This window comes from Pavona decussata, unplaced genomic scaffold, assembly GCF_977016875.1.
Source record: "Pavona decussata unplaced genomic scaffold, jaPavDecu1.1 SCAFFOLD_38, whole genome shotgun sequence".
NCBI lineage: Eukaryota > Metazoa > Cnidaria > Anthozoa > Scleractinia > Agariciidae > Pavona > Pavona decussata.
The window spans coordinates 2,229,164-2,255,961 of NW_028145460.1; the positions used below are offsets into that span (position 1 = coordinate 2,229,164).

The 26,798-nt window shown below is 39.0% G+C and overlaps 1 protein-coding gene across 1 annotated transcript; it reads right to left on the reverse strand.

Moving 5' to 3' along the window:
* Positions 1 to 539: 539 nt before the first annotated feature.
* Positions 540 to 26,787, reverse strand: LOC146483571 (E3 ubiquitin-protein ligase listerin-like). Its single transcript, XM_085105736.1, has 26 exons — positions 26,628 to 26,787; positions 24,806 to 25,021; positions 24,027 to 24,125; positions 22,791 to 23,021; positions 22,062 to 22,114; positions 20,664 to 20,844; positions 20,132 to 20,305; positions 19,258 to 19,392; positions 18,349 to 18,552; positions 17,482 to 17,727; positions 15,133 to 15,750; positions 14,674 to 14,715; positions 13,771 to 13,966; positions 12,736 to 12,878; positions 11,487 to 11,568; positions 11,237 to 11,393; positions 9,632 to 9,791; positions 8,881 to 9,165; positions 8,308 to 8,683; positions 7,007 to 7,320; positions 6,006 to 6,312; positions 5,167 to 5,416; positions 4,195 to 4,266; positions 2,704 to 3,153; positions 2,100 to 2,382; positions 540 to 1,477 (listed from the first exon to the last, which is right to left on the reverse strand). Exons 1-26 carry the CDS (start codon positions 26,667 to 26,669, stop codon positions 1,250 to 1,252), a joined length of 5,544 nt encoding a protein of 1,847 aa, XP_084961862.1. The 5' UTR covers positions 26,670 to 26,787; the 3' UTR covers positions 540 to 1,249.
* Between the last annotated feature and the right edge of the window lie 11 nt (positions 26,788 to 26,798).

Genomic DNA, 26,798 nt, shown 5'->3' on the forward strand with positions numbered 1-26,798 from the left:
CTACCAATTTGGTTCCTGGGTAGTTCGCCGTTTCTGTAGAAGTTGAACGAGTTGAAATAATAGCAAAGTAGTACGAATGAAGTATAGATATTTTCAGGTGACGTTTTCGCTGGCGTTGCCGTTGTCGCTGCTTAAGTTCCATATCCAACGCGCGCGCGCTCGTGGAATAATTGTTAATTAGCCTAGCATGTCTTGTTACGTTTGGCAATGACCGAAATCTTGCGATACTTACACGTTACAAGTTTGCAAGATGTTTTTCGGAGTCAATTTATCAATTTGTCAATTTACATCTTTTGTGACATCTTTATTGGGAACATATTGGCAAAGTTATATCTTCTACAGGTTTGCATAAATTTCATACTATGCCTGTGCTTGCAATTTGCATTTAGGTCATTCGATATACACCAATGAAACACTCAAAAACGTTAGAATAAAGTTAACATAACTGGAAACAGCTGTTCAGTCCTACTTTTGACTCATATTTTCTGAGCTTTTTCGTTTTTCAAAACCTTAATTTAACTTAACCACAAGAACACGGGCCGGACGAAGAGTTTTTTATTTGTTCTTTAACCACCCTGTAAACGTGTTGCCAGTTGTCCCAAATGTCACCTCGTGTTTTGTGTGTGTGTGTGTGTTTTCGTGTTTCCAGCGGAGCGCTACACGTGATATGGCAAGTACTGAATAAATCAATTTTACATCACAAGATGATTTCCTGTGCTTTTTTTTAATTATTATTATTACTATTTAGACAACGAATAATTGTCTAAAACTATGATATTGAAATCGAAGACGGCTCGTATTGCGGTTGGCATCCTACATGTCACCATTCCACCGAGGTGGTGTTTGTTTATATGCGGCTCAAACCGGTTAAAACGTTTGAGTCTATGGACAGAATCACATTCTAAAAGTGTGATTATAAAATGAAAGCGAATGAGCAGAGTGATGCTCTGTGTTGCCCTACATCTTCATACAGACACGTTCTACACAGAAATGAATGAGACGATTTTATTTTCTTCTTCATTAATTTGGGCATGCACTTGAGTGTGAAGACCTTAAAACCCTCCAATATCAAAATGCAGATTCTTCTCAGTATTCTCTATGTACTTCTTATGGCACTAGTTGAGAGAATCTGTTTAATCATCAAGACGTTTTACCCTTGGTGGTCATTCCCTTGGTGACGTTTGATTTTAGCAATGGTATTGCAAGGAGAAAATTACATCTTGGTCACCATTGTGGCTTTAAGGGGTCATCAAAAGAGATTTCGACACAGAGGACATGTCGCATTGTTGCTGGTGCTAAACCACTTGTACAAACACGCCGAGTGGAATTTCTTCTTGCAGGTTTTGCAGCTCAGTTTCGGAAGAGAATAGTTACTGCCGTGAATCACGGAGAAGCAAATCATGCAGTCCTCTACACCCTCAAAGCGCTTGTCGACATTTCGCTTCCACAGAATAAGCCCATCCATTATGCTTCCATTCTGAAATGAAAGGGGAAAAAAGAGGTCAATCAATGTTTCTTCCCCCGCGTTTGAGGCGTATAAGAATTTCACTTCTGGTTGGGTTCAATGCCGCTCAAGAAAGGAGATTTTACATTTATATTTACATTTACACGTTATTTGGTCGGTAAAATCATTAGATATCACAGCAACCGTAAAAATAAATAAAAGGGCTGTGACATCAATACAGGAACGCTTGTCTCGTGATTTCTCAATTCCTCAGTTGTTTTAGCGTGCAGAGGAAGAAAGCTGTGTGGACGAAAGTGTGAATGGGATTGTTGAATACTCAGAATGAAACAATTGAGGAAGAGAGAAACAGCGAGACTAAGCATTCCTGCAATGACGCCTTAAACGCGGGAAGAAAAAATTGAGAAGGATTTTCTACTACTATTCGATACACTGGTCTGTAAATTCCAAGGGAAAAATTTACGGACCAATACATTTGATTCATATCGCATATTTTAATGTTTTCAGAAATTGATTCATACGGAAGTATCTGTCACCTGGATTCTCACGCGAATACTGTCCTTTGCGCTATGTTTTGACAAATTCAGAATGCCAGCCAATTCGCTATTATCGTCGGCTTAAAGAGTTTGCTTCGAACCTGATGTGTGAGGAATGTTGTCATCTGAAGCATCCAGCTCCTCCATTGCGCTGCCGCCACCCCTATCTTCCTTCCACTTTCAACCGAAACCACCCCCAGAGGGTGGTTTGGCGCCAGTTTGACCACCAGCTCCATAGACATATCTTCAACAGTGTACACTGCAGCAACCTCACGGGCACTTCGACGAGTCTTGACTTGCATGTTGTCAAACCGGACTGACGAGTTTTGAACCAGTTCCATTTCTCTCTGGCATAACTGAGGAGTGATGCTGGAAGTTGTGAATCTGAGTGAAACAAGTGGGTGCGGTGTATTAAACAAACAGGTCAAACTGGTTCTAAGTATACCTAAACTGACCGTGCAGCACACAGCTGCTAATTCTTAGTTCATACAGGGCGAACAAAACTGAATCAAACTGCGTTCCTTTGAAACTTACCCCTACTATCGGTACAATTTGTTATATGTACACTGTGCAAAGTTGTTGTTCCTTTTAAATCTGAAGATTAAATACCAAAGTGTGCACACTCGAGTAAAAACTCAGTATCGAGACGGATTTTCCACCTTTCGATTTTCGTTCTTACAAAAGAACAAAAGAAATCCTCCTTACTTGTCTACTATAGCAGACTGACGTTTATCCAGACCATTCCACCACTGCCTAACAATGGCAGGCATCCACTGCAACAAGGAATAACACACACCGCATGCCAGCTCATGGATAGTACGCTGACCAACAAAGCGTCCGATCTCTGGCTCGCAATCGATCACAGTCCCTATTGTCCTGAGCGGAATCAATCGAAACAGCACACCAAGAAGAACGTCCACCATCTTGTTTTGCCTAATGTACTTAGCATATTCAACGCGCTTTTCTTGAGTTAAGCCTCTAAAGAACTTTAGTAGGAGTTTCCAGGCAAGCATGAGAGCCATGCTGACAGTTTGTGCCTCTGTGTCCCCTGTCATGTCCAGGTGCTCGCCAAACGGCACCTTAGCTTCACTCACCATCTCGGCCATATGTGCGCATGTCAAATTTATCAGTTCTATCAGAGGGGTGGGTGGGGACCTGTAAATATAAAAGTCAAACGCTTGAACGCCTCCTACAACAGAAACAGTAGTACACCTACTGACAAGACAAACACACAACTTTATCTAACGACAAAATAACTTGTTAACCCGATATAGTTTCCATTCGTGCGTCCAGTATTTCTTCCCAGAGGCGGATGTCAAAAAAATACATAAATGGCAACACAGTTAGGCTCGATTTCCGCCGCTCTCTTGAGTCCGGTCTTCGTTCCTCCCCGAGAGAGACTTTTCGGGGGAGGAGCGCGGGCTCGTTTCCCGAACAGCGGCTGGAAATCGAGCCTACAACAAAGTTTGGTTTGACGGAATTAAATGTAAGTTATTTAATCTTTTCAACCTCATATTCTAAGGCGAAAAATGAAAATACAATCTCTTGTTTACGAAAACTGCCGAGCACTAAAATTACAATGAAAACAATGAAACATCTAATATTTTTCAGCATGGTTTCAACAACAAGACGAATTTGAAGAAATGACACTGTAGGAATTAAACAATTGTCTCCAAAAGTTTTATTTGTCTGCAAGAAAGCGAGACGGAACTTTCTACAATAAGAAATCGCTTACCGCCTGGCACGCGAGATTTTAAAATTTCATACCATTTGTCGGTACATTGTCAGAAATAAAATAATTTTTTTGGTCCGCTAGTTATTCAGCTTGTGTGTTATATACTAAAAATATCCATCACTATTCACCTCCACTTCGGTGAATAATTGTTAAATATTAAAGGGAAAAATTTGAGGCTGATCACTGTTAGAGCTTAAAGGGTTCAACAGAACACGAACATAAGACGACCGTATAACTGATGAATGCAACTCGTGGTACTGTCTCTGGATACAAGTCAGCGTTGTTTTCTTTCTTTCTTTATTCTTTTATTTGTTCATTTATTTTTCCTGTTTACATTCGCAATCATCTGTTTGCCTCTTTTCCAGAACCTGCATGTCGACTAGTTTAAGATTCAGAGCCGAAACATGGAAAATATTTCACATAAAAGATTATTTGTGAGGTTAACGTTTACAACCAATTACCTGACTGGTTCGTCTTCACTTTCCTCAGAATCAGCGTCCTTGTCACTCAGCAGAGTGAACTCCTCCATTACTCTGCGAAAAGGCAACGGCAAAATCATTAATAAGTAAGCTAACGCCGTTATTTTCACGAAATTTACGAGTCGTTGTTTTAAGATGGCGTTATGTAAATCCAGAGATGCTTATTTCGGGGTAATCGATGGATTTACGAACTTCTACTGCAAGTTTGTGTAAGACTGTCACATGCAAATAAAAAAGGAAAAAAAGAAAGACTCTTCTTTAGTCCATTATCTATGAGACAAAATTAAAAACAATTCTTTTTTCACATCATATACCGAGTAGTTTCCTGTGTCACTTAAAGTCTTGCTCCTATTTATAATTACGAAAGACTATAGGGCGCCACCGGAGTCCATAGTAGCCTTAAATAACTTCCACTGACTTAGATCGACAACTTGGTTGTACCGCGTAGAAGGTCGCACTTGCTAATGACTGTGTTTGACGCCGTTTTTCTCGACGAATAAACATGCTAAGTTTATACAAAGTTTCAGAGGCTGTACTTGTAATGTGTAAATGTAAATGCATTGTAATTTATTTACCCACGAAGCACCAAAGAGCTTTAGGAACTCGTTCAAAGGTGTCCGTGCGTTTAGGTTGAATTGGAATTTGGAAATGTTGGTTTTTGTGGAGGGAGGAAAACCAGAGTACCCGGAGAAAAACCCTCGGAGCAGGGACGAGAACCAACAACAAACTCAACCCACATATGACGTCGTGACCGGGAGATGATAGGCTTGAAGATGATAGGAAAGAATCACAAGAAAAAAGGGGGAAAGGGGGGGGGGATTGAAGCTGCCTTTGGGCTCTCTTCTCGATTGTGATTGTTAGCAGCATCCCCCTCCCCTCCTCCCTCCCTTCTACCCCGCGAGGCAAGCTGCCAAGGCTGCATTGTGACACACTGTGTAACAGTTATTAACTTACTTCGAAAGCAAGTGATACGCAGCAAACTGAAGTCCATGCACGCTGCATTTCAAAAGAGGTAAGCAATACTCCATGAGATCCCCCATCCACTGGGGCACGTTTGAGGATCCTCTTGAGCTTGCAAGTGGTAGTCCCTCAAACTTATGCTCCTTCAATAAAGCCACCGGAGTGTAGACCACCGCTGACCCCAGTGACACGCTGACGCGATTGGACCAAAGGGAGGCTTCAAAATGGACGCTTTGACACTTAGCTGAAATGAGAAAAGGTAATGCATGTTGCTATTGAGAGGACGATGAAGAACAAAATGACTCATCTACCATCATTAAAGAACGGAGAGGTTCCAGTGATCAACCCGACATCCGTAAAGAGCATTACAGTCAACCTTCGTCAAGCTGACTGGTATTTTTGAAATTTGAACGGAGTTTTGAAACTTTCGTGTTAGTTTTGAACATCGCCTGCGATATTTGAGAGTTCCCGTAGAATTTGCCCTAGTTTATTGACGGCATAAGGCTAGGAATTTTTCTTTTCATTACAGCATTAAGTACAAATGTTTCCCGAATATTTGACTTTCAGTTAATGTGTCTTTTTTCAGAAAGATTTCCGGAAAAATGTTCAAGATTCCATTCAAATGTCGGACATTACAAAGAGGAATTCGAATTTTTCATTCTCGGGAATATCGGTCATTCGTGACGTAGGTTGACCGTAATATCGCTGAAGATCAATAATCCGGTATTCCGTAAAGGTAACAAGCAAGATAAAATTTAAGAAAAAAAGAGACACGACAAATTTAAGGTTTCCAAAACATGGTTGTCGTGGGTGCTGATAAACGCGTTTGTTACCTGCATGACATACGAACAGTTGTAACACCGTGTTAAACAGCGTTCCACTGAAGAACTCCAACCATTCAGCATAAAGATTTGGAGGGAAGTCGGCCACATCACCAGTCAAACTCGATGAAGTTTCTGAGGATGCACTTTCTGCTTCAGGTGACGCATCACTGGAGTGTTCCTCACTAACAAGTTTGGGAAGTTTAGAAGCGTTCTCTTCAAAGAAGCGTGCCACTGTACAAAAGAGGGAACAAACTTGGCAGCAGAGAGCCACGCATTTCAACGAAGTTGTCAGGTTTGAACGATTTTCTTCACAGGTCTGTTGAAAGGCAACGAATGAATGGATGAGCATGGTGCACGGTTTAATATCAACTGAGATGTTCACATGTTTGTCTTAAGGTCTTAACCTTGTCTCGTCCTGAAGACTTACTAGTAAAAGTTTTTGGCAAGCCCTGGTGCTAGCAGCTGTTTGGGCGTGACCTAGCCCGCCTTATAAGATGATGCAACTGGAAGTATTTCTATCCTTCCCTACATAAGTGTCATGCCGGTCCACCGTAGGGTTCTCCCTGTACCATTTTCCCTGAAAATGTTTTTGCTATAAACCTGGGCGAGGCAGTGCAGAGTAAAGTTTCTAATCTCAGGGAACACGGTGACACAGGTGAGGCAGGCTAAGCATCACCGAATGTATAATAAAGGGAAACTTTGGTTGGAAAATCAAATGGAACTCAAATCCTCTCGAAGCTGGTTTTCATCAAGAAATATTGCTAGATTTTGCTGATTTCGCTTTGCAAGAACAATTAGAAGACAACTTAATGGTATCTGTTTCTCGGGTATACCATGGCCGCCAAGCTAATCAAATCGCTCGAATTGCATTATACAACGATCCAGTTTTTGATAATGAACAATATACTGCTTGATTTCATCTTTCCCATGTTGTCCTCATGATAATAACCTGAGTTTTCACGATACAACTGTACGTTGACATCGCTAGTCAAGAACACTCTTGGAATTACCTGCAACCAACCAGCCAAACTACAGAGCACAAAATCCCAATGCTTGCTGTTCATTTTGTCCGGACAGTGAAGAACAGCCATCTGCAGAATCCTAACAAGTGACAAGTTTACGGTCAACACGCTCATGGAAGCACTGTCATCTAGCGGACTGTTTATGAGGATAATGCTGTCATGAGTCTTGTTCCACTCTACCAGCTCGTCTAGGATCTCTGTTACAGTCAACTGATACTCCAGCAGTGCTTCTTCAATGCCTTTGGCCTGTTTGAACCACTGCTGCAGAGAGCCGCAAATGATAGCAAACACGCGAGCGAACCCTGGTCAGATAAATAAATAAATAAATAAATAAATAACGAATAAATTTCTAAAACACTAAAACTTTTTAAAAATTCCAAAGCGCTACCTTATTTACGTAATGTTTAAAAAGCGAGCAGGAGTGTTTTATCGGGTTTTAGACCCGATAAAACACGTGCTGCGAGTTTTTTGAACGGCTTCAAGAAAAAAACATTCCTGGAAAAGCGTGTGTCAATAGAGTACATAACAGTTATGCTTTTGCGAACAGTTAGCATACGAGAGAAACACCGCATACTAATAAGGAGGAGGTTTATCGATATAAAGTCACTGCACGTGATGTATTATGTATTGATAGCAAACACGCGAGCGAACCCTGGTCAGATAAATAAATAAATAAATAAATAAATAAATAACGAATAAATTTCTAAAACACTAAAACTTTTTAAAAATTCCAAAGCGCTACCTTATTTACGTAATGTTTAAAAAGCGAGCAGGAGTGTTTTATCGGGTTTTAGACCCGATAAAACACGTGCTGCGAGTTTTTTGAACGGCTTCAAGAAAAAAACATTCCTGGAAAAGCGTGTGTCAATAGAGTACATAACAGTTATGCTTTTGCGAACAGTTAGCATACGAGAGAAACACCGCATACTAATAAGGAGGAGGTTTATCGATATAAAGTCACTGCACGTGATGTATTATCGACCATTTGATAGGTCAATGGGCTTATGAATTATTAACGTATTTTAAAAATCTAATCATTCAGTTCTAAAAGCTTTCTCATTAAGGTAAGTTTAAGGTAAGGCATTCCATATCGATGGCTCTGAATTCTGTTTTCGGGGCTTGCAGCAATCTCTGGTTGTCTGATCTTATAGTATACCTTCTAGCATCTTTAGGTTTAAGGAGATCTCAAACAAACACAGTATCATTGACAGAGATTCATAAATTGTTGCCATTATTTGTGTACCCATTGACGAACGTTCGCCAAATTCGTCAAAAGGAACACAACTCACCACTTTCGTCCTTCTCTGCGGATAACAGTCCAGCGTACTGTTCAGTGATGACTTTTAGTTCGTAAATTCCATCCACATGAGGTAATAAGGAATTAAGCGTCTGGCATTCCTTTTCCTCTAGGGCAGCTGATGCTTGTACTTCGGTTAGCAGCAAAGTAGAGTCGCAAGAGACGCTGAGCTGTTGCAAGTCCTGTAAGATGCCTTCCAACACTTGACACCACAAGAAGCCTTCAGTTCTGGAACGTGTGAGTGCGTCTGTGAGAAGAGCCCCACACCAGTCTTTGTTTTTGATGTATTCCAGCAGATGACTACTTGTCTTTTGAAGTTTCAGTAGAAGATTGTAAATAGCCTGGTCAGAGATGTCCGTGCCAAATTCCTAAGAAAACATCAAAATAACTTTACCAACCCTAAGTACAATCTGGCGACGGGATCACTGGTCAAACATCTTTCCATACAAGTCCTCACATGTATCACTAAAATACCCAATTCAAGACAGCGACAGCTAACAACCATTCGCGAAGTGATTGTATTCAATAATAATTGTTGAGATAATTGCTTTCTTCATTCACTAACCTCTGTGATGTCACTGCTTCCGAAGACACAGGTACACCAATGTCGCAGCCAACTCATCTCCAGCCATAGTCTAACTAAGAAATCCCTTGTCACGATTACACTGTTAGCAAGAGGTGATTCATCAGAATCTGAGAGGACTTCTTTGAGCAAAGTCGAGGAAAACAAAATCGTTTTCTGGTGATTTGTAAGAGTGTTCAGTGTGGTCTGACATTCATCGAGCTGATCATCAACGATTGACGTGACTGGTAGGTTTCTTTCTAACAGCGGAGGCAACAACCACTGACTCTGTGAAAGGGAAAATGGTCACGAATGTTAGTTGTACAACTACTATCTTTCGTGTCGACTGGGTCGCCGGTCGGACGCCCTTCCATTGTGACCGTCTCAAGTCTCAAAGTCTCTCTCCCTTTGTATTTCCAGACATTTTCCTTGTCAAACGACCAATCTCCTTCACGCCTAGTGGCATGACAGTAAATATTGTTATACAATATATCGAACACGAGGAATAGTGTCATCCGATTTCCAAACACCGAGGTACTTGTTCGACAGAGCTTCTCAAACCACTAATAACACTTGGAGAAATTTAAAGCAAAAGCCCACCAAATTTTATGATAATAAAGATCACATTTCCAAACCTTCTTCACGGTAGGGATTTCGTTTGTTTTCCCTTTATGAATTACCTTTTTTTTTTTTAGACATAGAGAGCATGGGACACAATAAAAAAGGCGCGGAATGCTGCTCTTTAAAGACTCACCGTGGAACATTCATCTCTAAGAAAATTTAGTTCCTGTTCATTTGGTGCTAAGGAGTCAAAAACTCGCTGTGATAAGGGCTCGTGTACTGATTCATCTGCGTCATTCGCGAGGTTCGCATCCTTCAGTAGACAAACAGCTTTAACCACCATGTTCTCCACTCTAAAGGGAATAAAATTAACAATGCCGTTCAGACACAAAATTGCAATCAGGCCAGTGTGAATGATTTTGAGACACTTAACCTACAATTAAGTTGCGTAAAAACTGCGAGGATCTTTCTTCTATTTGATTAACCTACAATTGTAGTACTAATTTATAAATAACTAACTGGCTTTATAAGGACCCAGTTTTGTACAATAGAGAGATTTAGCATCGCGTTTACGGCAAGCGGCAAACGCCAGGATGAAATTTTCTCTTTGATGAAAAACAAGGAAGCTTTTTTGGTTTAAGCTTATCTCCACCCAGTCGGCGACAGCTATCGAGCAAACACAAAAAAGAGAGAAGTGAGCACGAGAAACACAAGTTTATGCACTTTAGAACAAACAGCGGCTTGACGTTTCCCGTTTGGCGTTAGCCGTAAACGCGACGCTAAATCTCTCTAATAAGATATTTAAGCGCTGAAGGAATCGGCTACCATTTTCTTCATGTTGAAGAATTCAGGTAGGGTTTGTGTCACTACGAAATCCGCTGCATGAGCGCTGTCTCTCGTTGGACGTTGCCCTTAGTGGTGCACTCAGTCATGTGGACAATTTAGCAGGCCACAGTTCTGTTTGTGTTTCTAGAGATTCCTATAATCCTAAACATTTTCTAAAACTAACACTTTTAAATTTTTTCTAGATTCAGATAGGAAGCAACACAAATGTAGATTGCAGTTTATTTTTCACATAGTTAGCAACACAATTTTAATACTTTTATCCTGTAAATACATTTTATTTACCAGTAATAACCAAACATTAGGGAGTGCGTTTCGATTATCTCGATCCCAGGCTCTCTCTCCTTTGCCAAGTTGGTGATGATGTCATCCGCCCCTGCAAAATCTGCCGGGGATGCCAGATACGCGTCCCAACATCCATTTATTCGTTGATTGATTGTCCCATACAATCTCGACTCTACGTTCTTTCTACGTCGAACGCAATTATTATTTTTTATGGTTGACCACCGGTTGATACCAGTGCTTTTTCTTTACATTTGCTGATCGATATTTATCAGGTTAAATAAAGCTTTCCTTTAACGTTTAAGCTGTTTACTGGTCATAGGAAATGCGAATAAAGATGTGAGTAAGAGGAGATAACGGCTGGCTGAGCTCTGTCATTTTTCAGCTCGGTCAAGTACAAGTAAACTATACGCATTTACAAAACTATAGTTTCCAAGAAGTTATTCTCAGTTGAAAATGATGTATTATTCAGTGAGTGACACCGGCATACTCGGAAAAAGGAAATCCAAGTTCACCCAATAGGAGTCGAACCTATGACCTTCAGTTATTCACGAAAATTATGACTAGAATTGTCTGAGACTGTAAGATCGTTCTTAACATCTCTAGTTACGTAAGACATTCTTCTAGAATGATTATGCTCAAATGGAAACAATACAAGTCAATTGAGGAATACCTCTCAAGTGTATCAACCTTTCTCAACTTGTCATGACAAACTGCAGCTGCTTTTATCAAAAGGGTCTGACACGGTTTTAAATCCACATCACAAGGCAAAAGTCTGAACACCTTCAATCCTGCTTGCCACGTTTTTGTCAAAGACTGCGATACATTTCCTGCAAAAACAAAACACTCAACCGTGATCGGTGATCTTATATAACTGGAGTTTCAGCCAACATTATGAGCTGCTGGAAAAAGAAACGACTTACCAGAAATATGAAGCGCGTCAGACAACTGTAATTGAAAGACAGCAAGAAGAAGATCCTGTGTACAGGGTACAAGATCGCCAGGCTGAAAAGTAGAAACAGATTACAGATAAGTACGTGTACCACAACCATAGGACTATCACGAAACAATTCTTATTCCGTGGCGGGACAACACATGTCGGTTGGATACTCTAACCACTGAGCCACAGGGACACCCACTGTATATCGGGGCATTTACTAGGGGGTTCTTCCATTTGTCAGAATTGGCTTGCCAGACTGGTCGCTCCGTAAATGGAGTGTGCAAATTTGAAGGACTGATTCTTCGAATTCTTCAAAATGGCACATTCTGAGAACAGTGTGTGTTATTGTGAAGGAATTCCAAAAAATTGCATATAAACTGTCGTTCAAATAGACCCTTCCCCAAAATGGTGGCAACAGATTTGAATGAGTTAAAATTAAACTGAATGAAAAACTGATAGCAGCACTGGAAAGAGCACCTTTACTTTAGTAATCTTGCAAAGTTTCAGTATATTGGGTGTTATGTCAGCTTGGGAAATGTAAGATGAAATTGACAAATTTACAGACGTTTGTATGACTGGGGGTATACGTCAAACCCCAGTCATGCAAACGTCTGTAAATTTTTCATTTTTCAACTTACATTTTCTCAGCTGATATTACACCTGATATGCTGAAACTCTACAGGGTTATTAAAGTAAAAGTGCTCTTTCTAGTGCTGGTAAACGTTTTTAATTCTAACTCATTTGAATTTTCGGCTGCCATTTTGGAGAAGGGTCTATTGGTGCATTCCGTTTGGAAAATGATCGATCAGGCAGGCCAGTTCTGAAAAATGGAAAACGCCTTAGGTTCATGTTTGACACACCTGCATACTTCCAAAGGTAACTAAGGTTGGGGGTCTTGGGAGTGTCTGGTCAATTTAATTTTGATGAGAACGTGAGAAGAAATCACAATGGTTGATGCATTCATTATCTGAGAATGGTTCTGTGCTTACTGGTTCCTACGGACCAATGCTTTTTATTAAGTCGTCTGGCGACAGAAAGCTTCTGGCAAGGCGAAAACTAACAACCCAACCCACATAAGGCAATGGATCTGGGACTTGGACCAGAGACACACTGGTGGGAGCTCTGCCTCTCATTTTGAAACCCTCATCCTAAAGCAGCTTGAGGTGTTCAGGTCTCTGCTGGGATAGAATGTTGTTCCAACTTATACTAGCTAAGGACAACCTAGGACTTACATTTGTTTCACAATTAGAAAGGAACGTCTCCAATATGTCCAACAGCAGCAACAATTCTTGTTCACTTCCTGGATCTGACTGTCTAAGAATCCTCAGGAAATGCTGAAAAATCTTCTCAACTAAGTCGGTCTCCAACATCAGAACTGCAAATACAACACTGAAAGGTCAAACATTATCGAAAATGCACCAGCCAATAAATGTCTTGTAGTTTGAATGACACTTTCTGTCCTCTTCAAAGGCAGCCCCAGGGTAAGAATACTTGATTGTGGGCTGTGATTGGCTGTCTACGGTAGGCTATCAGCTAAAACCGTACAAGAATAGAAGTCGCCCAAGTATGTAGTGATAACAATTGATTCATAAACAAGAGATGGTTTTCTTCATTGCTAAGTAAAGTTTCTCACAATCCGCTGCTTATTCAGTAAGCAATCATTTTACTCAGCTGTGTTGTAAATGAGTTGGGCTACTGTAATCGCCAACAGAACATTACAGGAAAGAGGAAAGACAGTAGCAAACTTTATAGCAATGACAATGAATAGTCTCCACCTCACATGCTACAAAATATAGAAAAATATCAGTGTAACTACAGGCGAAGTTCTCGTAAGCGACCACCACGAGAATTGGAAAAAGCGGTCGTAACTAGAGCTGGTCGCTTACGAGAATGCAATCTCGTAAGAGACCAAAAGCTGAAACAATAGAAGCTGGTCACTAACCAGAGCTTTTAGCATAAAGCTTTCTACCTCGGTCTCAGGCCGACGCTCTTGATCCAGAAGTAAATCATCTATTAATACGTATCAGAATCTTTGAGTGGTCGCTTACGAGAGCTTAAAAATAAAGGAAAAGACCAGTTGGGAATTCCCAAAATTGGTCGCAGTCGCTTATGGGAGCGGTCGTTTACGACAGCTTTTGATTACAGAGTTTTAGTGAGAATTCAAACGGGAAACGAGAATTCAATAGTGGTCGTAGCTAGAGCTGGTCGCTTACGAAAGTGGTTGCAAGGAGAGCTTCGACTGTAGTACATTTATCAACTGAACTGACCACTTCTTGTTGTTACAAGACACAATTTAAGCAGTTTCCAAACAACTCTACGGTCTTCTAAAGGAAGGGCTGCTGTGATGTTTGAGGCATCATGTCCAACATGAAGAACTAAACGTCTTGACAAGTCAAGCAGTTTTTCATTTCCTTCTGCACACTGAAGCCACCTGATGACACCAGAGACGTCAGCGAGAAGACCCTAAAGTAAGCAGAAACAATTGCACCACATTTGAGAAATACTGACATAACCCTGGTGTCTATCGTAAGTTCGTTCATTCACAATCATAAAAAGGGGTGGGACCAACAAATGTACTGATAGCAGCCATCGACGCCTATCTAAGCTGACGTCTGGTCCTATTTCCCAGTAATGGAGATGTATGTTGCCCATTCATCCAGACCATCATCATCATCATCATCATCATCATCATCATCATCATCACCAACAACCCTCAGAATTGTCAGAATAATTATAATGGGAACTATTATCACTAAATCTATTTTTAATCAAACGGCTCACAGCCTACACTCCATTTATTGCATAACTGTAAGTGCCTTGAATCCCTCCCACTAGAATCCTTGGGTGAATTGCAAAGAAGTCAATTAATAAGGGGAAGTTAATATTAGGAACAAATGCCCTCCACTATGATCAAACATCAAGTCCGGCATTAGCAGCTGCACACAGCATTAAGTTCTATGCAATACTTTACGTCAAGGCTGTTATATGTGGCTATATAATTTTCTCGCGCCCTACAGCTGAGTGCTCCACAAGAGCATGCAAGAAATACCAATAGTACACAGGGGCCAATTGTATAACACCTCCAAAATTGCGGTTGTTCTGTTCAACCAGTCACTGGGTTTTCCTTATAAACTGGTAAATTTGGTCATTATGGTATCTAATGGTCTTACCTGATGCACAAGTTTGTACACGAAACTGACTCCTGAGTTTTGCTGTTTGGAAAAATACCCATATACATGATGTGTTAGTCACTGAACTATCACTAAACATGTACTAGTTTATTGCATGGTGCCTCTATCAAAATAATTGTTTCCTTTCACTCACTTATCTATTTTAATACAGACAAACCTCCTTGAGCAACCACCTGTTGTAAGGGATTTCTTCTCTTAAACAACCATTTCTTTTGCTCAGCTATCTAGTTATATTATATTCGGAATTTCCACAAGGGACAACTTCTCCAAAAGGCAGAAAAAAGTCTAAGTCAAAACTGAAGGGTAAAATCTTAGTTTATTCATTAGTAACTAAACTGGAATCAAAGGTCATACTAACCCTGGATTAGCTTAATCATGCTTTAAACAAACTGGCCCAGAACAATTTCAAGTTATTCTAGACTAGACAATTAAACTCACCTGAAGAGCTCTTGAAACCAGACCTTCCTGTTTCTCAACTGGTAGTGTTGTTATGATTCCACAGAAAATAGCGATAACATATTCAGCAGATTTGCTCTCTGTAAAGACACTACTCACATCATCCTTGCTCTGATCACAAGAGGAAAACTGTTCAGACGATAACTTCATCCAAGGGAACAAGGTATGAGAAAGAAACTGTCCACTAAGTGTATAGTAACTATTGTCATCCATTGAAAGTGAAATTGAAGACTCTTCTCTGGTTTGAATTAAGGTCTTGAGAAGTTTTGTTGATGTAAAATGAGGAATGAGCAATGAGAGGAGGCTTAGATGCATCAGCGAATTCTCTTGTGTTATCTCATCTATACACAAAGTACAAACATTGCAAACCAAGTCCAACAGACAACCGTTATAAAGTTTTTCCACATCGTCAGGCCTTGGTGATAAACTACTCAAAGAATGGCATTTTTCACTTGGTAAAACACTTTCAAATGAACTCCTGCTAAACTGTTCAGACAAAGATTCCATAAATGCAACCTTCTGTTGCCTTTTGTTCTTTGTAGTTGGGCTTTTAAGAGTAATCAAACAATGTGAAACAGCAGAAATATGTTCCATGTCAACCTATGGGGAAAAATACAAACATTGTAATTAATATTATAATATTCACTACAACACCACAAGGGCCTATCTTTCAGATGGATATATATGACCACTTCATACATTCAGGTTCTTTCAATCATTTACTTTAATTATATAATACGTTTCTCTGTATTCTTAATGAGGCCCGGGCCATTGGAGAAGTAAGAGAAAGATCAAACTTGCATTGTTCTTCAGAACGTGACTGGTGCATTACAAAAACCAAAGGGAATCACACAGAAAGATCCCTCAAGGGTGCCCTTTTTAACTCGTGAATGCGCGCATGCGCAATGAACGAGTTATAGCGATAGCTGGCTTTTTTTTTTGACTTGGTCGATCAGTCGGTCGGTTTTGTCGTTAACTTTCGGGCGTGCGCAGTGAGTGAGTTTCAAATTCAATTAGTGGGAAAAACACGCGAACATTTATTGTTCACGGCGCATCAGGAAATTCTTATTCAATATGTAGAGAATAATTTGACGATCATTTAGTGCAAGAATGGAGATTTTTCGTTCAATCTGAGCAAAGTTACAAGTTTTTTCAGTTTTTCAGAAAGTCCGGGGTCGTAAACTCAATTAGTGAAAAAAAAAAACGTGAAATTTTTTTTTCACGACGCGTCAGAATTCTCTCATTCATTCTGTAGTGAATAATTTGACAATCATTTCAGTGTAAGAATGGAGATTTTTCGTTGAATCTGAGCAAAGTTATAGGTTTTTTTCGTTTTTTTCTACAAAGTGCGGTTTCTTTTAAGAATTAAAAATAATTTAATTTAGAAATAATTTAATTAAAAATAATTTAATTTGTCAGTTTTCACGCGAAAGCGGAACGTGCCATGTCACGCATCATTGACGTCGTAAACAAAATTATGCAAATTTCTGGTGAAATGAACACTTTAAGATCTTGTCAGCTTTCATAGAGGTTTCACAGGGGAAAAATGTTTCATTTTCGAAATTTACAACTGGTAATTTATGGGAAAGCAAAAGGACGCGGTCGATAAATAATCCTTATTTAGCAAGAGCTTGTCATAGTTCATTATTTTTACTTGAGGATTGCGTGGACTGAACTTTGAATAAAAAAAACACGTGATTTTTTTTAATCGGCGCATCAGAATAATCGGCTTATTCAATCTGTACAGAATAATTTGACAATCATTTTAATAGTACAAGAATGGTCATTTTTCGTTACATAATCGGGCAAAGATATAATTTCTTTTAGCTTTTGAGGAAGTTTCCGTAGCCGTCTAAATTTCAATTACTATGTGTCATCTGCATTCACGAGTTGGCTCACAGGAGCCTTTGATTGAAGTGAGGGTGTAAGCGAAGTTTGAACTACATGTTAATATCAAGACAGAGTGCTGTCTTTAAAAGGCGAAAAGGAGTCCTTTCCAATGATGTTATTTAGCTTCTAAAAATCCACACAAAAACGCAGTCATCTGTCTTACCTAGACGAATCTAAGAGAGCCTTGTGCCGAAATATGGTCCAACCACCCCTTTACTACATATATCTCTCCTCCCACTTTTTTACATTTGGGTATAAAAACGCTCAATTCCACTTTATTTGTTAATACAATTTCTTGCTTTTTTAGATAACCGGTTGACTGTACTTGCAACTGCCTGCATTTTTGGACATGGATGAAAGTAAGGGACCAACTTTTTGTTTCGTTTCACACACTGATTATAGACAAATGAAAGCAGAGAGAATACTGCAATTATTTCCTACCTTCTGACCAGCTGATTTGAGATTTTTCAAGCAGAGACAACTCAGACCTTCCCAGAACCAGTTTAGCATTTCCCTAAATTGCTGTGGCGTTTTATGCTCTTCTTGTTCACAATCCTCCACTGGCTTGCAATCAGTTTCGGACTTGACTGACAAGTACGTCAGTAGATCAGCAACAACAACATAAAGACTGGACTGCACAGTTTTGCTCGCATGCTTTTCTAAGGAGGTTTTCATCAGTGCGAGCAGCTAAGAGAACACAAAAATAGTTACTCTTAATCTTATGGCCACATACATAATCCTGCACACGTACATTGTAGCAGTAGCCTTGATTAAAATGTAGCCCTTACTTCTCCCCTATCCTATAATATATTTATTTCACTTAATTGATATCTTGTATTAAATGCATGAGTGGGGCAGTACAAAAAAATCTTATTCTTATTCTTCTCAAGCTGGGCATGAGAAAAGGCTTCTTACCGTACATTGAAATTTCCTTTCTGGGCATTGCTTTCAAGCTGAATCTTAACCTAGTCGATCCTATCATTACAGGTATGGCTACAGTATGGACATTTATCACATTAGATAGTTCATCTGTTCCCAAGGACTCCCCATTAAAGAGGAAGGTAAAAGAGGCATATTATGGATGTCCTTTGGAAGTAATTCCAACTTGATGGCTGTATTTTTCAGGGATTGAAAAAAGGCATACTCAGAAAAAGAAAATGCAAGTTCTTCCAACTTCTCATTTACAATGGAAAGAAATGGGTGACAATCATTGAGAGGAAGTTAAAATATTTATGTTTTCTGCTAATCAGGATTGAATGAGTTAAAACAAAAATGAATCCTAGTTATAGTCTGTCACAGTTCCTTTACCTGTTCCTTGATCAAGTATTCTTGAACCATGGCATGTGGCTCTTTATCATCAAACTCGTGTAGAAGACAAAACCTCATACACTCCATAAATGCAGAAACCACTGCAGAACATTCACTTGGGCTGCTCTGTACACGCTCCTTAGACAAGCCCTCCTGCAGACTAGTAAAGAGTTCTTGGTAGAATCCTAGTCCACTACCAACTACCTGTAAATAATGAGCTGTTTATTTAATTGGGTGTTCTACTGTATAACTCTAACTACAATAAATTGCGCTGAAATACAAGTTTTCTTAACAGATAATGTATTTGGGCATCCACTAACATGTAAACTTTAGATCTGAAGCTCAAAACTTACACAATGGTGCATTTTATATTGTTTTAGGAAAAACCTTTCAAGAAACAACATTAAAGTAAAGTAAAGTAAAGTAATACTATTTAATGTCAATAAAACAGGGAGTGCTTGCACAATCTCCAGAGCCAGAGGCTCATGAGAAAGTGCTTGACAATAATCCAGATCAAATTGGAATTTGCAAATGTTGGTTTTTGAGGAGAGGGAAAAACTGAAGTACCCAAAGAAAGAACCTCTCGGAGCAAGGACGAGAACCAACAAAAAAACTCATCCCACATATGACGCCAAGTCCAGGAATCAAACCCGGGCCACATCGGTGGGAGGCGAGTGCTCTCATTACTGTGCCATCACTGCTGCCCTCGTAAACGTTTTTTTTTTAATAATTTAATTATCTTGGGTGAATTTTCTTCCCCTTATTTGATTCTGTTTTCATGGGGACAGTGGATTGAAAATTAAATCATAATTATGACTAACAATAACAAAGTCAGTGAAATACAATATGTTTAAACTTTAGAGTTTGTATTGAAACATGTGTAATACATATGCACTTTATTTCACAAACCTCTGAAGGAACTTTGCTCAAGAAAGGAAGCAGGTTTGGAAAGATAACTGTAGCATTGCCACTGCCTCCATCTTTTAAGACAGACCACAATTTTGGTAAAACAGCTTTGCGGACATTGACTTGCTTCCAACAGTCCTGATAAGAAAGAAAATTCAGACTAAAAGAACATGATAAAAAACAGAGCATACTTGCCATTCCAGTGACAGATTGCTTTGATATTTTAGACATTAATAATGTGATGGAACAACCTTAGCTCCCAGCTTTTAAATGCATTTATTTCAATTAGTTTAGTCAAAAATCTGTACGTGACTTTGCAAATGCCAGGTAATGTGGTCGCCTGGGAGAGGTCTCAGATATGATGATGGAAAAAAGAAATTATTATTAAGCTTCTAGGGAGGCGTTCACTTCTTAGTCAAAAAAGCAATGTGACATAAGGAGTTTGGACTGTGTCAGAAAATCCCTGTTTATCAGACAACATTAAAATGACACACTGAACCTCTCAACTGAAAAAAGGATAAAAAAGCTCACTTTACAATGGTTTGCTAATTTAAGCCAGAGGTCAACATGCTTGACAGATTGACACTGAGATTGAAAAGAGATTGCAAGCAGCAGTAGCTTGTAAGCATGAGAAGCAACATTTTTTGTATTTTATTCATTTTTTCACTTCTTGAAGTTACAACATGAAGCATTATGGATATCCCACTTTTCCAGTCAACATGTTACAAAGGGCGCAATTTTTTAATGATATAATAAAGCCGTCTAGTCTACTATTTTCACAAAAGAACACTCCAGGTATAAAGTCCAGGCGAAAAAGCAACAGGTCGCTACCAGTAATTAGAATTAGCCCATTTAGATAAAAAAAAACTCTCCTTACTGTGATATTCCTCAGCACAGATAAAACAGCATTCCACACGTGTTGACACACAGCAGGATCTGAATCATCCAGTGCTGACAGCACAGTCGGGGACACTTGGCAGCTCAAGGAACTCATCATAGAGGGAAGAGTTTCACAGGCAATGCTAACCATGGAAAACACTGCTCCTCGTACCTAAAGCACACATGTAGTGTGACAGAAATAAATGACAAAACAACAGAGAGGTCAAGGTAAGGTGGCACTTGGACCACAGAGGTTTGCATGTCTGCTATCCTGGTTTATCAGCATCAGGTGGGTATGGCTGTAGGAACACTACTACTATTTTTTTCTTCTTGGGCGCATATTCTTCCTTTCCTTAACCTACGAATGTAACATCTGATAGGTACTTTTATCTGATGAATTAAAGACTTATTTATTTATTTATTTATTTACTTATTCATTTATTTACAGCTGTAAGATGTTATTTGTTTGTTTAACATTGAATAGCACTCTTGAAATACACATGTCCCTAGCTAAAACACGGTATACTTACATTTGGAGATTTGTGTCTGGCATATTTCCAAAACTTCTTTTCCCTTAATAAGTGCAGGTAAAGCTCTTCCATCTCTTCTCTGGCCTTGTCTGATGTTACAGATATGAGCTTTCCAAGAGCCAGGATTGACGACGAAAGGACCCTGTTGTACTTGGCCTCCCTTTCCTCTTCTGGAACAAATCTAGGTAAAGAAAGGTTGTCACACATAACAAAGCCAATGGAGGCCATGCTGTGGTCAGTCAGTTTCAAATAAACAGCATCTGCCATGGCAGTACAGTTTGAGTCTGGTGCAGCAGACAAAAAGGCTAGGCTATTGATATATGTACATGAACTAGGTTGTAAATCCAATCCAGATAATACAGACTTAATCTTACACATTAGTACGGTTGGTAGGGCTGTCTTGCAAGTGAAAACCAGAAAGAAGGAAAGAAGGGGTGGATACAGAGGAGAAATGTTTTTTGATGGGATTTAAATGTTTTGCCCTTCATGTCTAAGTTATGCTCTTTAAATGGAATTCTGGGGAGGAGGATGGGGTTGGCCAGCCTTGTGATTAAATTACATTGACCTGTGTCCTTACACACCCTTCCCTACCACTCTAGTTAGGAAACTAACCCAACACAGGTCATCTTCAACACAATTTGCCTTTATATTTTTTTCAAAAATTCATTAATAATTCATAAGCCCATTGACCTATCAAATGTTCAATAAAACACATGTGCAGGGGTTTTAAAACCCGATAAAACCTCCTCCTTATTAGTATGCGGTGCTTAATGTTTTTCTCATATGCTAATTTCCAACGTTCAAAAGCATCATTGTTGTGAACTCACTTAACACATGCTTTTCCAGGAATGTTTTTGAAGCCATTCAAAAAACTTGCAGCATGTGTTTTATTGGGTCTTATAAAACCACTGGGCAAATCCCAATAAAACACTGAGCACTGCTCGTGTTTTAAACATTACTTAATATGGTTAGTAGAGCTGTCTTGCAAGTAAAAACCAGAAAGAAGGAAAGCAGGGGTGGAGGAAGAGGGAAAATGTTTTTTGATGGGATTTAAATGTTTTGCCCTTCATGCCTAAGTTATGCTCTTTAAATGGAATTCTGGGGAGGGGGGATGGGGTTGGCAAGCCTCGTGATTTTACCTGTATCCACTTTATATTCACACACGCTCTTCCCTACAACTTTAGTTAGGAAACTAACCCAAAAGGGGCTATCTACAACATAATTTGCCTTTATTTATATTTGCTTATCTGGGTTTAATTTGAAATATATTCTCTTAACCACAGACCTGTTGAAGTTTTTTTAAACAAATTATGTTCACTTTATTAAATTAATCATCCACAACCTTTACGTGTATGAATTAACTGGTGAATGAAATCATTTACAAAGTGGTTCACTTACTTTGGATCAGAGAGGGTTGAAGGTGTTTGTGTCAATATGTTGTCCTGTAAGAACTGTGGATGTCAGAGAAATGAAAAATGATCTCAGAATGCTTTCTAAAAGTTCGCATGCATGCACATTTATATTGTTAGCTTGTTTACTGGCACTCCACTGAAGTAAAGAAATACATTTTTGTCCCAAAATGTGCCATTAATAAAAAGCCCTAGCTGAGAGGCCAAAAGCCAACCAGCTTTGCAAATTGGCTATTTCAAGAAAGTGAATAATGAATTGAACACACTGGATTGCAGGGTTGCAATTAATCAAATTTGGTAGATAGTAGGACTTGAACTACATTGTAAGGACCTACAGATTCTATAGTCAATTTGCCCACTTGAATGAGGCTAACACTGTGGAAAATTATACCCCATAAAATACCGGGTATAAAAGGGTAACACTTTCACAGAAAAGGAACTAATCCTCATGATCAGCCACAATATGCAATATAGAGTCAAACAATTTCTATTTCCACTTGGTCTCAATCGGCTGTACTTGAAAACGGACGTGTCAATATCATGATTTTGAAGAAATATGACAGTATCAATTATATCAAAAATTTTTGTTGTCAATATTGGCCTCAGGTCTCTTTACAGGCTGTGCCAATTAAAATTTTGATTTTGCTTCATCCAAAATCCACTTCACTTTCAACTAAACTGACATGCATCTGTAATTATGAAACATTTGACAACAAACCTCAAACAACTCCTTTCTACAAAACATGATGACTTCAACTTGCTTTTCTTCTGAGAATGCCGCCTGAAATGACTTTATTCCTGATGATGCCACCACAGCATAAGTATCAAATTGAGAACACAGCCATGGGCCAATGATATAACGAAGATGGGGGGCAAGATTACGACCAACTCTCAGAACTAGCTGTTCCATGGCCTGCTGAGTAGCTTCTCGCACTCTGTGATCAACATCCTGTAGAAAAATCAACAAATTTCACATCAATGTACTCTGACTAAAAGCTATGTTTATGTGATCTCCAGTAATCTATCACTGTACGATATACTTGTGCCATCAATACAGCACAGAAGAATAAAAATAGGGGAGCAGGGGTGGCGAGTGGTGAAAGCGCTCGCCTCCCATCAATGTGCCCCGGGAATGATTCCCAGGCTCCCCATAATATCTGGGTTGAGTTTGTTGTTTGTTCTCGTCCTTGCTCCAAGAGGTTTTATGCTGGGTTCTCTGGTTTTCCCCTCTCCTCAAAAACTGACATTTCCAAATTCCAATTCAATCTGGAATCTGAGGGCCACAGGTTTGTCAGTTGTAAACAGACTGTTAAATGTCACCCTCATTAAACAAAGTTGATTTTGATTTATTATAGAGGTGTGCTTGTGACCATTACAATATTCAACAATAGAACAGAATAGAACCATTCTCTTTTCACACCAAGGCAGTTATTCCTAACAATGTGTAGTTCCAGAACACATCCATACCCCCAACCCCCCCCCCCCCCCACTACCAATTCTTGGAAATTCCAAGGCTAGGGGGGTGGAGAAGGATGGTATGAAGCTGAATTGAAATTTGCAGAGGGGTGGTGGGTCCAAACCAAAAAAAGCTATGGGAGCATGGAGATTTTCTGGAACAACACACGGATTAATATGAATGCAAATATACTGTCTTGTGATTGTTTGTAATCATTAGTGATCATGAATATGGAATTCATGTTACTTAGCGACTTACAAAACATGTGTACAGTGTAACAAGACCAACAAGGCTGACCAAACTCATAAGATGACATGTCCAAAATACATGTACAGGTATTTGACATGTGTACATTTAAGGTGATAAACGTTTTTTGCTACATTAATTTTCAAGTCTGTAATTAAAGTGTTACTTTACAAAACTGTATTTCATAATAATATTCTAAACATCACACATCTAACTTAAATTGATCCTCTAGCCAAAGTGAAATCACGTTACCAGAGACAACTTGTTGAAAAGCCTTGGCCAGAAGGGGAGTGCACTTTCCACGGCACTAGCACTTGAATTCTTGCACAAGTCAGTGAACTCTTGAATTGCCTGAGATGAATTCATGTCAAAGAGTCAACACAGTGAGAAGTAATTCTTTAAAAATGTAGCTAAAACAATTTGAAACCTCAAAGCCCCAATAGTGTTCACCATCTTCACTGCATTCTGCATGCAATAGGTCAGCTTTAGCAACAATGATGACAAAAGCAAAGAGAACATCAAAAGAGTCAAGAATGAGGGAGAAAAATCTTTCAGAAGAATCTTTATTGATTAGTAATTTGATTATGTAGCTTAATATTGGGCTTTGAACAACTGGGACCTAGTAATTTTTGCAGATCATTTTACTGAATGGCTTTCCAAGCAAACCTTTGCAGTTTCAGGCTACCAGGCCACCCATGTCTCCCTCTTGATTTTGTAAGTTTAGGTCAACATTAGACTAGCTCATGTGAGTATTTTCAACAGAATTTGTTTCAGCATGACATTGCTTGCTTGGAATGGCTCCTACTTGCAGGATTTCCATGCCTTGGATATCTTCCAGCCATGTCTGAATGGCATCAGGCCAATCTTTAAGGTTCATCTACAGTGTATTAGTGATGAATTAAATTCTTAGAAATTTGAAAATCACTTAATGCAGGGACTGCACCTGGCAAGCGTAATTAGAAACCCATTCTTAAGCCAGTTTTCAGATCTCAGTGCTGAATTTTTCTTTAAGCAGGCTCAGCTTGACTAACCTTCAGTTTTGTAACAGCATCTCTCTTCATAAGCTTCCTCATCACCATCCTAAACTCTGAATCAACAGAAGCATCGACATCCTCACCCGTGCCAGCAGCCATTGGGACGTAACCAAGGTTACTCGCTCCAGGACTTCCCATCAATCCTCCAAAACCAACAAAGCCCACAGTACCATCCTTAGAGATCAAAGCTGCTGCACGACCACTGCTGGATGGCTGGCAACATTACAAAAAGAATTCCCATTCTCTTGATACACTGATTACAGTTTAGTCTAAGATGATATGATGTACACTGTGCATGAATATATAAGTTGTCACTCTCCCCCTCCTTCCCCCGCCCCTCCTGAAGCAACGCCATTTAACCCCCTTTTTCAACAATATGTCTACAACCGTTACTCAGCAGGGTTATTTTGCAGAATGCCAAATGCCAAAGGTAGCATTTTATGCCATCTACAACAGTTTAGCGTTAAGCACTTCTCTATACTATTTCAAAGGCATAGTTACTATGATTTAGGGTTAAGCACTGATTATACAGACGGTTAGCTTTTAGTTGTTGTTATAGCAGACGTTTGACATAATAGGACTTCTATGGATTTGGTGTTCGGCATTCTGCAGAATACATGTCCCCCTGCCGACTGTTACTCCTAAGAAAATCTATTAAAAATAATTATCATGGTGATGATCACAATGATTAAACCCATTACAAAACATGAAGATGTATACAGCTCTCGACTTAACAAGTACTGATACAGGATTTTTCTACCAGCAAGAGATATAAAGCCTCATACATTGGCATATATCTATCATGGTAAGGAAATTTACTGATGAATATATAGAATAAAATCATATTATTTATTACTTAATCATGAGACCATCCCTGTTTTCTTTCTGTCCGTCTTTCTTTCCGTCGTCACACTTGAAAACCTCATGGTCATTTGCATCAGTCAAAAAAAATTTAACAAGAAAGTATGGACACACAACACCACCTGGAAACAACAGATCCAACTTTCTGGATACAACACCAAGATTAAAAGATGGCTGTATATGTTGTAGGTTAAGATGAATCCCAGGTTAAAATGATTTTAACCTAGGTTGATTTGTATTTTCCTTTGTTTAAGATGTAAATTACCCAATCTTAACAAAGGAAAATACAAATCAACCTAGGTCGAAATCATTTTAACCTGGATTTATTTTAACCTACAACATATATACATGTATGCCGTGGTTCAAAATTGTTTTTTTGGTTAAAAAAAATTTCAAACCATTTTAATTTTTATTTTCTTTTGTCTCAGATTATGGTAATGAACACTGCACAAAGGAAAATAAAAATTAAAGTGGTTTGAAAAATTTTACACCAAAACAAAATTAAACCACAACATAAGTTTTTACATGGATTGAACAGTTAAATGGCATAAAAGGGAATCTCCTAATTTATTACACTTGTGTTGTCAAATCAAATGTTTGGTAATCGAACTTGATTGAACACCAACTAAGTCTCTTTTAAATACAGCTCGTCAAATTGAAAGAACACTGTTTTTAGAGAGGAAATCCGAATCAACTACAGTACAGGTTCTTAGTTCTTCGTTTGTTTCTCTCCTTGATAGTTTACAACTATCACAGGAGCTAACTAAAAGAAATATTGAAGCAATTCATGGGAACATTTAAAATTTCGCAAGATCACAGTCCAGAAATTTATCACAAGATCATACTTCTATCCAGGAAATAAGCTGTACAGGAAGTCATAAGCCTAAGTTTTAAATAAGTTTAATCATCTACCCAAAGCACGTGCAGATGTTCGATCCCTTTTTACACTGTATCATACCTTGACGTTTCCTTTAGTTCTCTGTTTATGTTTTCCACTCATTGTGAGATCTAAACTGATTCAACCATTTAAAACGAACAAGCAAACTCAGAATTTTTCACGAAAACGTAACTTCACGGAACAAGGCGGCCATCTTGGATTTTATATTGGTCCCAGGCTCTGAGCAGTTAT

Coding starts and splice junctions, on each gene's coding strand:
- LOC146483571 (XM_085105736.1), bottom strand. CDS start 26,669: ATGAGTGGAAAACATAAACAGAGAACTAAAGGAAACGTCAAG. Junction 17,728..18,348: donor AATACTTGATCAAGGAACAG/GTAAAGGAACTG, acceptor GTGTTCTCTTAG/CTGCTCGCACTGATGAAAAC. Junction 1,478..2,099: donor CAACATTCCTCACACATCAG/GTTCGAAGCAAA, acceptor CTTTCATTTCAG/AATGGAAGCATAATGGATGG.